Genomic DNA, 14,181 nt, shown 5'->3' on the forward strand with positions numbered 1-14,181 from the left:
CCTCGCAAAAAAATGCTATAAAATTTTTTTTTTTCATATTTTTGATAATTTTTTTGAGAAAATTCAGGCATTTTCCAAGAAAATGAGACCAACCTGACCTCTCTATGACAAAAATTAAGGCTGTTAGAGCAATTTAAAAAAAAATATACTGCAAAATGTGCTGGGAAAAAAATAACCCCCTGGGGGTTAAGGGTTGGAAATTTCCAAATAGCCTGGGGGTAAAAGGGTTAATGAATCTCAACAACATGTTAAGGAACAAACCACTGACACTACTTGCTGCTTCATTATTTTACACCTATTACACAATTTGAGTAGACCTTTCATTTAAAGCATATTGGAATGGGAGACATAATCCCATCATTAAAATGGGCATCCGTATTAGCAATAAAATTTTCTAATTATGGATAAAATAATGATCAACTGCCTTCCACAAGATACAAAAAAAAAACTCCTTTTATTTTGCATATCTACTCCCTGTGGACATATTAAAAAAGAAATAATAGAATAACACTCAATTAAGGCAAATTAAGAACAATTAGGAATTTATCATTTGGCTAGTAAAGGATACTGAACATGAATTTGACAATATTGTACACAAATTCTGTGGATAAAGATCTAACTTCATGCAAATTACGTTTGTTTGACTAAAAATATCATTTAGTAATGAGCCCTTTTAGATTAAGTTCTGCAATTTATAAAATTTATTATTACCCATTTTTGGATAAAAAATACCAGCCAATGAAGGGAAAAAAAGATGACAGAGTTAAACTGGCATCGAATCCTTTACAGATTTAAGTTGCACCCAACTTGGTGAAAGGCAATCAACTAATAATAATTCAGTTTACTCATCCTAATTTTAATCACTATTTACACTTTGGGTGTTAACCCTTTTACCCCCAGGCTCTTTGGAAATTTCCAACCCTTAACCCCCAGGGGGTTATTTTTTTCTCAGCACATTTTGCAGTACATATTTTTTTAAATTGCTCTAACAGCCTTAATTTTTGTCATAGAGAGGTCAGGTTGGTCTCATTCTCTTGGAAAATGCCTGAGTTTTCTCAAAAAATTAACAAAAATATGAAAAAAAAAATTTATAGCATTTTTTTGCAAGGATGTACCGGTACGTCCATGGGGGTAAAGGGATGGGTTTTGTGAAACGTACCAGTACGTCCTTTGGGGGTAAAAGGGTTAATGTTATTTCAAACTTATTTTCAAGTGAATTCATATTTCAAAATGCTCATAAAAATTTGGTGCTGTGTTTCAGGGCTATTATCTTTCCCTCATACCACTTACCAATACTACATTAGCCTTATCTATCCCCGTTTTAAATATTGATTCTATGCTTAGGTTCCTCAGTCGCCCTTCTTGGTAAGATTCAAACCCCGACGACATTTAGCATAATCAACGGCCCTGCTTTGACCTCATTTCTCAATCCTTCTCTCTACCATTATGTTCTCATGCTGTTTATTAGCTCTATGTATTACTAAGGTCAGAATTCCACCCAACTGAAGGAGAGGGAACCTTTCCTTCTAAATCAGCCTTATAACAACAACAACAACAGGATTTGCCATAAATCACCCAGTTTGCAGTTGTATACATAACTAGAATTTAAGAGTATTTTAATTATTGTATTTTACCTGATAAACATTTTCCATTGTTTTTTTTTTTTTTTTTTTTTTGGGGGGGGGGATTAAATACAGTCCAGCAATGGGTTGCCAGTCCCATCAGCTCTTGCATTAATTTTTTTTTTTTTCAAAATGAAAATCACACCTCAATTAATACAGTACAGTATTTAGATATAACCTTCATGGGGGCACATTTTGTTATGCTACAGAAGTATAAAATATTTCTTTCCTCATTGGTGAAAATTTTAGAACAAAAAACATATACTGTAGGTTCAATCAATCATCTTACAGTATAAATTTTGTTTACCCACTATAAGCCTTTCTAAAGTCTTCAAATGACTTTGCTCTTACATCATAAGCCTTTAACTACTCTTCTAATAATAACAAAAGCAAAATCATGGTAGATTATTTTGTTTTATCCCTGATGCATCATCTAGAATATCGAGTAAAGTTTTGAGATATTCTCCATTTGATAAAATCACTCCCCATAAGTACTGTAAAATACAGTACTGCAATTTCTTAAATGCAAAGCCTTTGACTATTCTAATAATAACAAAAGCAAAATCATGGTAGATTATTCTCTTTTATGCCTGATGCATCATCTAAAATATCGAGTAAAGTTTTGAGATATTCTCCATTTGATAAAATCACTCCTCATAAGTACCATAAGTAAAATACAGTACTGCAATTTCTTAAATGCAATTACCATGAAAAAACAAACATTTTCTACTAGACTTTCAGTGAGAATGTTTGGAATGCCAAGTTCTACCTAATGATTTGGATACAGTATATGGCACCCTAGCAGTACCAGCTGAACTCGGCTGAGTCCCTTGTTAGGCTGGAGGAACGTAGAGAGTAGAGGTCCCCTTTTTTGTTTTGTTTCATTTGTTGATGTCGTCTACCCCCCAAAATTGGGGGAAGTGCCTTGGTATATGTATGTATGTATATGTATACTGTAACAGCCATTGAAATGATAACAAAACACAGCATTCTATTGTTTTCATTACTGTTTTGTATATTACCAAAATCCTTTAAATACGTATGTGAAATAACAACAAATAATAATTCACAGCATTCAGTATTACCTTCTTTATTTCTTTCAGCTTCATGGTGATCGCGTTGTCGTTGCCGTTCTCTTTCCTTTTCCCTAGCCCTTTCCCTCTCTCTTTCTCTTTCTCGTTCCTTTTCTTTATCACGTTCCCTCTCTCGCTCTCTCTCCTTTTCTCGTTCACGTTCCCGTTCTTTTTCTCTTTCCCTTTCTCGGTCTCTTTCCCTCTCTCGTTCTCGTTCTCTTTCTCTCTCTAGTTCTCTCTCCCTTCTGAGTTCTAGCTCGTATTCCCTTTGCCGCATGTCTTCTTCTAGTTTTAATCTGCAAAATATCAAGTCTCAGTTAGATTTAAATATTTTTCTTTATGAAATTAATTTTTCTCATGTGAATTCTAATGTCCAAATTATGCCTGAAAAAATTAATCAGTGAATAACCACAAAATATTTGAAGAATGAACTACCAAATAATTATTTTCCTAGTCACAAAAAAATTTACTATGGCAATAACTTGAGTTAATTATGGTGGTTAGTAAATAATTTTGTCAGTGCTCATAATTAACTAGTGGCACTGAAGATTTAAAAATATTGTGATCAATACACTGTAGTAACAACAAACCAGAATATTAGCAAATTTACCAGTAACAACAACAGCAACTTTACCTGTAACAGCAAGAATATCTGAAACTTTACCAGGAACAACAAAAATTCTATCAAAAACTTTACCAGCAACAACAACAAGAATACTGTATCAGCAACTTTACCAAGAGCAACAAGATTACCAGCAACTTGACCAGTAACAACAACAAGAATGTTAGCAACTTTACTAGTAACAATTACTACAATAGTAATGATGAACAAACTTAAGAGAGACCCAATTACATTAATGATAATTAATTGTTCAGTCCAAAAAAGTCAATTCTATACCAAAACACTGTAGTAGCAATTTCCTAAGACAAAGCATATCAAGAATTAGCAAGATTCTTATAATTTCTTCTGACCTTTCATGTAAAAGTGCTGACGAAGGGTGCAAGGCTGCCAGCGATGTTGGCAGCAAATCGGGAGGGAACCTTGCTGACAGGTACGGAGACCCAGCTGTTCCAGGATACAGCCCTGACAAACCACCAACACTATACGGACTGAGTGGTGGTCGAAGTAACCCGTAGCGCTCTAAGTAAAGCTGCTCCTCCAACCTGTACGAAGATAAATGTGCATTATTACATAGAAGCGGTAATACCAGTAACGACAATACTAGTGATAAATTCAGGCGAGACAATATGGAAAAGATTATTATAGTGAGGGATCTTGGATTCCCAAATGATGTCTAGTAATAGTGCATTTATTACTCACAATGCATGTAAATATTGACCATCAAGTTTTCATATATTATTTTTGCAATAAGACTTCTACCCCTAATCCCTGTCCCAACTATAGACAATTTCTTTTAGCGATGCAGATTTGCACCGACTCGTAGCGGTGCCCTTTTAGCTCGGAAAAGTTTCCTGATCGCTGATTGGTTAGAATTATCTCGTCCAACCAATCAGCGATCAGGAAACTTTTCCAAGCTAAAAGGGCACCTCTGCATCGCTAAAAGAAATTGACTATAGGAAGTTATGTTCTGTATGAATCCTAAGGTACTGTACTGTATACAAAATAAACATTGCCATATTTCCCAATTACCTTTCAATATCTAACAAGACCAGCTGAAGTACAAATAAGTTAATTCTTGAATTTATAAAAATAAAGCGCAGAAATAACTAAGGACCTATGACTAGTAACATACATATCACACAAAAAATATTAATGTGAAAAAAAAAGCTCCCGTCATAAAGGAAAAAGAAGCAAGCATTCAACATAAGGCACATATCTGTTTCCCTTCAGGGATAAACATTTGCAATAATGAAATTTCTAATGATTTGCAATGGATAAACAATTTACTCGTATGAATTTTATAGGATTTGCATGATTGATAAGAGTAATCAATTTTGTGTTTCAAACTCCTAATCGGGTAGCTGAATCAGTAGAACTTAAAAAAGTTCAAAGTTGGAGCACATATTTTTATGTTGACCAGGCTGACACGAGTCTTTTTATGTTTATATATGACATATCTGTTTTTGACGTTAATAGTTTATAAAGTACAGTATATGACATATCTATTTTGACGCTGTTACTGTTTTTAGAATGATTTATTGTTAGTTTGTTCCCATCATTTATTTATTTCCTTATTTCCTTTCCTCACTGGGCTATTTTTCCCTATTGGAGCCCTTGGGCTTATAGCATCTTGCTTTTCCAACTAGGGTTATAGCTTGGCTAGTAATAAAAATAATAATAATAATAATAATAATAAAAATGAATCCCAAGACTTAAAAGATATGAAAAAAAAGTGCTGGCTAGGTATATTAATGGGTAAATTAGAAGTTATGAGAACGGAAAGTCTTAAACTTGAAAAGAATAAAGACAGGAAGTAAAAGTGAAGGGTTTTGATGAAAATTTATACTGTAGCACTGCACAGTACAGTAAATACAAAACCTAAGAAAATGCCAAAAGAATTAATCCGCTATTGACTAATGTACGAATAAGCCCACAGACAAATGCAAAGAAGGTTTTTCTTCACTGAAATTGTCCCGTTGATGAATCAGAGTTTTGCACTTCTAATAAGGCTTAAAGAATTTCTAACTGCAGTATTGTTATAGTAAAACACAGGAAAAGCTTAACCAATGAAGGAATGTGGTATTAAACAGAAAAACTTCTGACTTCTTTGAATATTACCTTTATTTCCGTCGCAAATAAATAGTTAACAAGATATACCCTAATAAATCCTACGGTAATAGGGTCACTCAGTGGGAACCAGGGGTTTTGGTTGAGGAAAATATACTGGCGAATCAATAAATAATGGTAAAATTAACCTTTTCTTCCCTATATATTATTCTCTGGGACACATAATAAATCCATGAAAAATCACATAAAATATGGGTATCCTATTCCCTAAAATATCTACTTCACTCTTTTGTTTACATTTTACAAACCACACCTATCTCCTCCTGTTAATATGTTTGTACATATCTTATTGCACAATAACAACTTTTATTTCCTGCGAAATAGCATTCCTACCAATTTTTTTCTACTTTCTACCAATGGAATCACTCCATTTGTTTGTACGTACCTCCTCTCCTCCTCCCTACCATATGACGAAGTTTACCATATTTGGGCATGTTTGTATACTTGAATGTGACAGAGGAAGTTCTGTGATACACGCCCCGTTATCTTACGACGACTCCTCAATTCCTTTGTAGTTGTGTTACCTGTTGGTTGTGTATTATGGAGCCTAACGTAACAAAGTGTAATGGCTGCCATTATGGCTATATGGATCCTATAGCCAAGTTTCACAGAGTATTACGGTACACCTAGTTTAGTGAACAATTTTCTAAAAGCTCACTGTGTTATCCCTCAAAGATTAAAGTGTCCCAAGTGTGATTTTGAGTTAGATTTTAGGGAAGACCAGCACATTTTCTACAACAACTCTAATGTAGAGATTGCTAAGGCAAAAAGACATGTAGGTGTCAATCATAAGGTAGTAGATTATTTATGATTTACTTTTACAGTTTGTGACCTGAGTAGGGGATCTGGGGGGCTTGCCCCACCTAGGTCTGTGACCTGATTAGGTTTATGACCTGGCAAGGGGGTTGGGGGCTTTCCTCCCAGCTAGGTCTATGACCTGGGAAGGGGGTTCTTCTGAGCTTGCTCCCCAACTAGTTCTGTGACCTGGGAAGGGGGGTTCCTAGGGGCTTGCCCCCTGCTAGGGCTATGACCTGGAACTACTAGGTTAGGTTAGCTTTGTGTTAGGTTCTGTGGCCTTTTACAAATCACAAAAGTGTTAAATAATCCTGTTTTTTCCTGTTTTCGCTCACCCAAAGTCCAAGGTTCCCATCTGTGTCCGTCGGGAAGGGGCGGGGGGGGGGGGGGGGGGGGGGGGGGGGTTTAAACGGAAGAAAGTCTTAAAGGTCAAATTCGTTGAAAGCACATTATTTGCTGTAGGAAAATTTTTTTTTTTTGTCTATAATTTTACCGTATCTTCTGCAAAAATGTTATTGAAGAGAAAAAAGTTACTAATGTCTAAAACTTGAATCTTATCATCTCTTAATGTGGAATAATAAGAATATATATACTGTTGTACTTGAAAAGTGGAACTTTTCTCACCAATCCTAGTTACATACCACATTAACAAGAATTCCTAATTGTGAAAGAAACAAAAAATTTAAATGTTATTACTTAAAATTCATAAACATCGAGGCATAACTGACCTAGAAAAAGATAGATTTGAATAAGCAAAAGTATCAACAACAGCCATTGATGTCGTGTCATACCTGTACTGATGGGCTAAATGATGTGGGTAGAGAGAAGGATGATAAGCAGGGTATGTGTGGGGCAGATCCAGCGGCATCTGGGGTCTCAAGGTTGCCCCTTGGGCTGCCGAAGGAGGAGTTTGTTGAACGTCAGGAGCTCGGTACGGCTGAAAGCCACGAGCTAACTCTTCGCTGACGGATGTACTTCTTTCACCCTCTGTGGTGATAATGTGGGTATGAGTTGGAGCGATCGTTACCACAGGGGGGGCTGAGCCCCCGCTGAGGCTCAGCGTGCTTGAAGTAGAGCTTGGGGCCAGAACAGACACTTTGGGAGACATCCGCTGAGAATCCACACCGATGGTGGATTCTTTTTCAGATCCTGAAATAATATAGAAATAAATATGCATGTCTGAAATAAGAGGTTTGTCATGAGTAAAAACAACTTTAGATATACAACAAATTTGTATACTACCTCAAATATGCAACCCTTAATTTGTCATTGAATGGTAAAATCTATAATAATCATGAATCAGACCAAGTATTTTAAATGAGTTTTATATAGTTAGGAGACGCGTAAAAGTCTGGATAGTGAGGAGCCACAGTCCTTAACTACACCCCCATTATTTGCACCATGTATTAATTTTACCCAGATAAATTTTGAACGATGTAACATTTAATCATAAATTGGTTTTATTAATCCCCAAATTTAAATCAGGTTGGAAAATGCAACAAGGGTCAGGTTCTTTTTCTTCTTCCTCCCTTGGGCGATATTATTTACCTGTAGGAGCTGTTGCTTGTTTGGCCAGAGATCGAAGGGCAGCGGCGAACGACGACGAAGTAGGGGAAGGAGGCCTGGCTCCTGCCGTGGTGGTGAGGGGAGCCAGGGGCGTGGCCAGCCCAAGAGGAGGGACTGTGGCTGTCGTTCTGACTCCTTTATTGCTGAGCACCACACCCCCACCGCTGCTCATGCTGATGCTATTACTTAAGCTGCTGCTGCTGCTCACGCTGGTCGCACTGCTTTCGGCGGCAGCGGCCGCTGCAGCTGCTGCCGCCGCTGCTGCAGCAGCCGCAGCTGAGCCTGGCGGCAAGAGGTGAGGTGGCATACTTGGGGGCTTCCCGCTCACGCCTGAAAAAGGTAAAACAGAAGGTCAAATCAAGAGTAATTGATGGAAGGCAAAGGTCAAAATTGATAATAACAATAGGTCGTTAAAGAACAATAATAAAATCACATGATTTATTAAATATTTACATTAAGGAGAAGAAGAAGAAGAAGAAGAAGAAGAAGAAGAAGAAGAAGGAGGAGGAGGAGGAGGAGGAGGAAAGGTCGAAATTAATGATAATATAAATAGATCTGAAGTTATTAAAAAAAAACTACATGATTTATAAAATATTTACATTAGAAGAAGAAGAAGAAGAAGAAGAAGAAGAAGGAGGAGGAGGAGGAGGAGGAGGAGGAGGAAAGGTCGAAATTAATGATAATATAAATAGATCTGAAGTCATTACAAAAATTACATGATTTATAAAATATTTACATTCAGACGAAGAAGAAGAAGAAGGAGGAGGAGGAGAGAGAGAGAGAGAGAGAGAGAGAGAGAGAGAGAGAGAAAATTACTACGTTCAATAAATAGGAGAGTACACGTAAAAGAATTTGGAATTATGCTATGAAACGAATAACATAGAGAGAGAGAGAGAGAGAGAGAGAGAGAGAGAGAGCACTGAATATGTGCGTGAGGTGCGAGACGGTTGTTTAAACCATGTTTATTACTGCTGACAAACCGCCGCAACAGCATGCTATCTAACCCCCCCCCCACCCCCCACCCCCCCGCCTCCCTACCCCTTCCAAAACACTTGCCAAGGAGTCACAGTATGTTGTTTGTTTCGTTTTTTGTCCATACTACTCAAACAGGATTACTTGGAATACTTTACTTGCAGTAAAGTGATTTTGTCGCACAGATAGAGACTTTTACTGCCTTTAAAAGTATGCAAGATAATACAGTATACTGAAACGCTGAAAGTTTGTCATGCATGAAATGTGTTTTTTAATTATTTTGTACTGAATCATATATTTTTTTCTTATAATAATGGCAATATCATGTTTAATTTAGGCAAACCTTTCCATTATTTAGTGGATTTAGTGTGATTCGAACGCACTTAGACTGCGAAATGTTTACTGAAGTTTTGTTGATTTAGGAATTATATATTATTACTTATAATTATGGCAATATCATGTTTAATTTAGGCAAAACCTTTCCATTTTTTAGTGGATTTAGTGTTTCAAACGCACTTTGGCTTGGAAATGTGTATTGAACAAGTTTTTGTTGATTTAGTGGGATTCGAACGCACTTAGGTAAAAAAAAGTGAATATTGAACCTACGAAAATTTCTCTACCATATTTTATCAGCCAGTCAAGACAAAAGAACCAAATAACTTTGATAAATTTCACCGTCTTTTAGTTTTTCTTATGTACGGCCAGTTAATTTTCCTTTAAAGGCGTCATTAGTAATTTCATTGCATGTCTTTTTATTCGATTGGAAATTATTAAGCTACTTTAGCCCTGTTTTCTGCGTTACAGAATCTACTATAACTAGCATATGCGATCCGTCAAGAATGACGGCTATATATATATATATATATATATACACACACATATATATATATATATATATATAGACACGTTGCTCTTTATTATATATTGTATATTTTTGCCTCGCATAGAAGTTTTCTGCTCTACATGTTTTAATCTAATAGGAGAATGAATTTCTGCTTCTCTCTCTCTCTCTCCTCTCTCCTCTCCTCTCTCTCTCTCTTTTACCCACAGCCACCGAGACCCCAGCTCCCCGTTCACATTATCATCAACATGGATGACACAGAGAACAAACCACCTTTTCATCCAATACGAGCCCAGCGTCATATACACACATATACACACATTCCCTAGGGAGCCAGAAAGGGGATATGAAGGATATGAAGGATCAGCGTTTATGAAAACAAGGGTCAAGTAATGTGGCCATAAAAATAGCTTTTATACAGATCTAGGGATGCGAGGCAGCTGAATACCAAACGCACGTCCTCAACAAATACACGACCGCTGTCAAGAATATGAGTCAGGGGAAGATGTGAACGATGTGGGCAGTTTTTCTTGACTTATATTCTTAGCCCACATGATTATTAAATGTAATAAGTACTTAAACACACACACACACACACACACACACTACTTTCAGCAGAGCTCAAAATTAGTATTAGCAGTTATGAATTCATGAATAGCATACAGCAGAGATACAAATTTATATCAATAATTTAAAAACATTTGATCAAATACGACTTTTCCTTCATTCTATTTGAAAAGAGTGAAGTCTCGTTAAATATCTTTAGAGAGTTATCTTAAAATTAAGCTCACTTCAGAGAGAGAGAGAGAGAGAGAGAGAGAGAGGAGAGGAGAGAGAGAGACTGCAAACCCCTGCCAATGCAATTCTAGCAGTTGCAAAAAATCCCCTTATACCAAAACCCTGATTAGATTATTTAGCCAAAAAGTTGCAAATTCTTAGTATCTCGTGAAGCGTACCGGAATTAATGAGGCCAACTGTACCAGAAATGGTTTCCTTTAAGGTCAAATTTCATTCCACTTCAGTTGAAGCATAACCTCTTTGAGCAACAGCTCTTAGCTGAGCCTAGTTATTCCAAAGGTGATAGGCCTCCTGTTTCTCCAAATGATAGGCCTCCTGTTTTCTCCAGGTGATAGGCCTCCTGTTTCTCCAAATGATAGGCCTCCTGTTTCTCCAGGTGATAGGCCTCCTGTTTCTCCAAATAAGCGAGTCTACAATCACCATTAAACCAGGGTTTGCGTTTCACTTTATTATTATTATTATTATCATTATTAATTGCTAAGCTACAACCCTAGTTGGAAAAGCAGAATGCTAAAAGCCCAGGGGCCCCAACAAGGAAAACAGCTCAGTGAGGAAAGGAAACAAGGAAAAAATAAGATATCTTGAGAACAGTAACAACATTAAAATAAATGTTTCATATATAAACTTTAAATAATTTAACAAAACAAGAGGAAGAGAAATTAGATAGTACAGTGTGCCCGAGTGTACCCCCAAGCAAGAGAACTCTAATGCAAGACCGTGGAAGACCATGGTACAAAGGCTATGGCACCACCCAAAGACCATAGAACAATGGTTTGATTTTGGAGTGTCCTTCTCCTAGAAGAGCGGCTTACCATAGCTAAAGAGTCTCCTCCACCCTTACCAAGAGGAAAGTAGCCAATGACCAATTGCAGTGCAGTAGTTAACCCCTTAGGTGAAGAGGAATTGTTAGGTAATGTCAGTGTTGTCAGGTGTATGAGGACAGAGGAGAATCTGTAAAGAATATGTCAGACTATTTGGTGTATGTGAAGGGATGCCCCTATCAATTTTGTTGACCAGATTCTCATCCAAGAGAACAATGGACTCAACATTTATTTATGTTACGCAAAATGTGGATAATTGCCAAATGTGCACATCTTGCAATTAATTTTTGCCTAATATGTACAATTTGCAAGGCACCAAGCGCTGCAAATTGTACACAATAGGCAAAATTAATTGCAAACTGTACACATTTGGCAATTATCCACATTTTCCGTAACATATATAATAGCAAAAGATCAAATTTCCCTGTGTTGTGAGAGGCACAGGACATAGTACAGGTGGCTTCATTAATTCCGGTACACCAAGGTCTCCGTAAGTTTCCCGTGATGTGTACCGGAATGAATGAAGGCAACTGTACATCCTACTACGTGCAAGGAAAGTGTAAACGAGTTAAAGCGAGATGGTCATTATTAAAAGAAAAAAAAAATAATTATTGTAGATTGCTGAGGCCCTTTGCGTCTTCGGTAGTGCTATAACCTCTGTACCATGGTCTTCCACTGCCTTGGTTTAGAATTCTCTTGCTTGAGGGTACACTCGAGCACACTCTTCTATCTCATTTCTCTTCCTATTGTTTAGTTAAAGTTTTTATAGTTTATATAGGAGATATTTATTTTAATGTTACTCTTCCTGAAATATTTTATTTTACTTTTTTCCTTTCCTCACTGAGCTATTTTCCCTGTTGGAGTCCCTGGGCTTATAGCATCCTGCTTTTTCCAACTAGGGTTGTAGCTTAGCAAGTAATAATAATAACAACAACAACAATAATAATAATAATAATAATAATAATAATAATAATAATAATAATAGGCGTAAGAGGAGATGATGATGATAATGGCATTGCTTAACCCTAGTAACTTACAAAACATATAATGATAAACAAATCCTAAAATTTACTGGAAAAATAGCTTTTATCTATCATAATATAACAGTAGCTCTTATCCAACATAATAAAACAATAACAGAATAAAGAAATAACTACGATGCTAAATACAATTTTTGAAAATAAATCGAGAGACAAGAATACCCAAGAAAGGACGTTGCAGGATCATAAGAATGGCCACAAGGAGATGAGAGGGAAGGAGGAAGGGGGTGGGGTGAGGGGGGTGGGTGGGGGGGGGGTGAGTGCCAAGTAGCGCTAGCGTAGCCGATGCAAAATATTTTATAGCTCCACTAAAAGCCGCGTTAATACGATAGGAGAGGCGAGTGGCAAAGGCACCTTTGCTTATATCCTACGTCTCTATACGACCCTTAAGGGCTGACCTCACTGGCAATTTGCAGTAACTATATTCCTAATCTCTCTCTCTCTCTCTCTCTCTCTCTCTCTCTCTCTCTCTCTCAATTTAACTTCGCAATGGGAAGGAATTGAGCAAAAAACATGTTCAAAGGTCAACACCAAATTACTGCGATAGGTCAGAATCAAGGTCCCCCCCGGTTACAATTCATAAAGTCAAGTTGTTTAAAATAAAAAGCAAATTAAAATAAATGATAAACGTTTTAATAGAATAATAATTAAATAGATATAAAATATATAAATAAACCACAGAGGACATACTTCACCAAACACCCATCCCATCGCCGCTCAAAACCCTCTACGAAAAAAGGAGATGAAATATTTACGACTAATAAAGATGGAGAAGAGGGAGAGGGAGGGAGAGGGAAGGGGAGGGGGGAGGAGGATATGGAGGGGGCCAGCATCGAGACGTAAGACATAAGACATGACACAAGACGTGCGTTGCCTTATGTCTTTCATCTGAGCCTTAATGTTCCTCGAGATGTCGTTTAATGTGACGTCACATGAAAACGGGGTGATTCACATCCTCTCGTCCACCGGTGCTTTTACGTCACTTCAATGGAGAGAGAGAGAGAGAGAGAGAGGAGAGAGAGAGAGAGAGTTCAATCACCGACGAGAATGAGAGACATTGAGAGACTTCAACCAGCAACGAGAATTAGAGAGAGACTTCAACCAACGACGGGGATAAGAGAGAGAGAGAGGGAGAGAGAGAGAGAGAGAGTGTTCAATCAACGACGGGAATAAGGAGAGAGAGAGAGAGGCTTCTACCAGCAGAGAGAGAGAGAGAGAGAGAGAGAGAGAGAGAGACTTTAACCAGCGATAAGAACGAGAGAGAGAGAAAGAATTCAACCAGCTATGAGAGAGAGAGAGAGAGAGAGGAGAGAGAGAGAGACATTAACCAATGATAAGAACGCGATGAGAGAAGGGAATTCAACCAGCTATGAGAGAGAGAGAGAGAGAGAGACTTTAACCAGTGATAAGAACAAGAGAGAGAAGAGAATTCAACCAGCTATGAGAGAGAGAGAGAGAGAGATAGAGACTTTAACCAGTGATAAGAACAAGAGAGAAGAGAATTCAACCAGCTATGAGAGAGAGAGAGAGAGAGAGAGAGAGACTTCAACCAGTGATAAGAACGAGAGAAGGAAAATTCAACCAGCTATGAGAGAGAGAGAGAGAGAGAGGAGAGAGAGAGAGGTCTTTAACCAGTGGTAAGAACGAGAGAGAGAAGAGAATTCAACCAGCTATGAGAGAGAGAGAGAGAGAGAGAGAGAGAGAGACTTTAACCAGTGATAAGAACGAGAGAGAGAAGAAATTTCAACCAGCTATGAGAGAGAGAGAGAGAGAGAGAGACTTCACCTAGCGTAAGGGGAGGATTGGGACGCCATGATAACAGACGATACTAATGAGTTACGGCAATGAGGCTTAATTGGTTCAGGCGTTGATGACAATGTTGGTGGAGATGAGTGGAGATGATG

At 37.5% G+C, this 14,181-nt stretch overlaps 1 protein-coding gene across 1 annotated transcript in view; it reads right to left on the reverse strand.

Annotated features, from left to right (window-relative positions):
- LOC137624585 (genetic suppressor element 1-like) overlaps positions 1-8,152 on the reverse strand; it is a 44,519-nt gene extending 36,367 nt beyond the window's left edge. Inside the window, exons 1-4 of the mRNA XM_068355526.1 lie at positions 7,788-8,152; positions 7,031-7,388; positions 3,668-3,859; positions 2,708-2,991 (exon numbers count right to left, since the gene is read on the reverse strand). Of these exons, the coding sequence (XP_068211627.1) occupies positions 2,708-2,991; positions 3,668-3,859; positions 7,031-7,388; positions 7,788-8,112 (1,159 nt within the window). The 5' untranslated portion in view covers positions 8,113-8,152. The remainder of the gene's footprint in view (positions 1-2,707; positions 2,992-3,667; positions 3,860-7,030; positions 7,389-7,787) is intronic.
- Positions 8,153-14,181: the final 6,029 nt, after the last annotated feature.

The sequence above is a fragment of the Palaemon carinicauda genome, chromosome 31 (genome assembly GCF_036898095.1).
Source record: "Palaemon carinicauda isolate YSFRI2023 chromosome 31, ASM3689809v2, whole genome shotgun sequence".
NCBI lineage: Eukaryota > Metazoa > Arthropoda > Malacostraca > Decapoda > Palaemonidae > Palaemon > Palaemon carinicauda.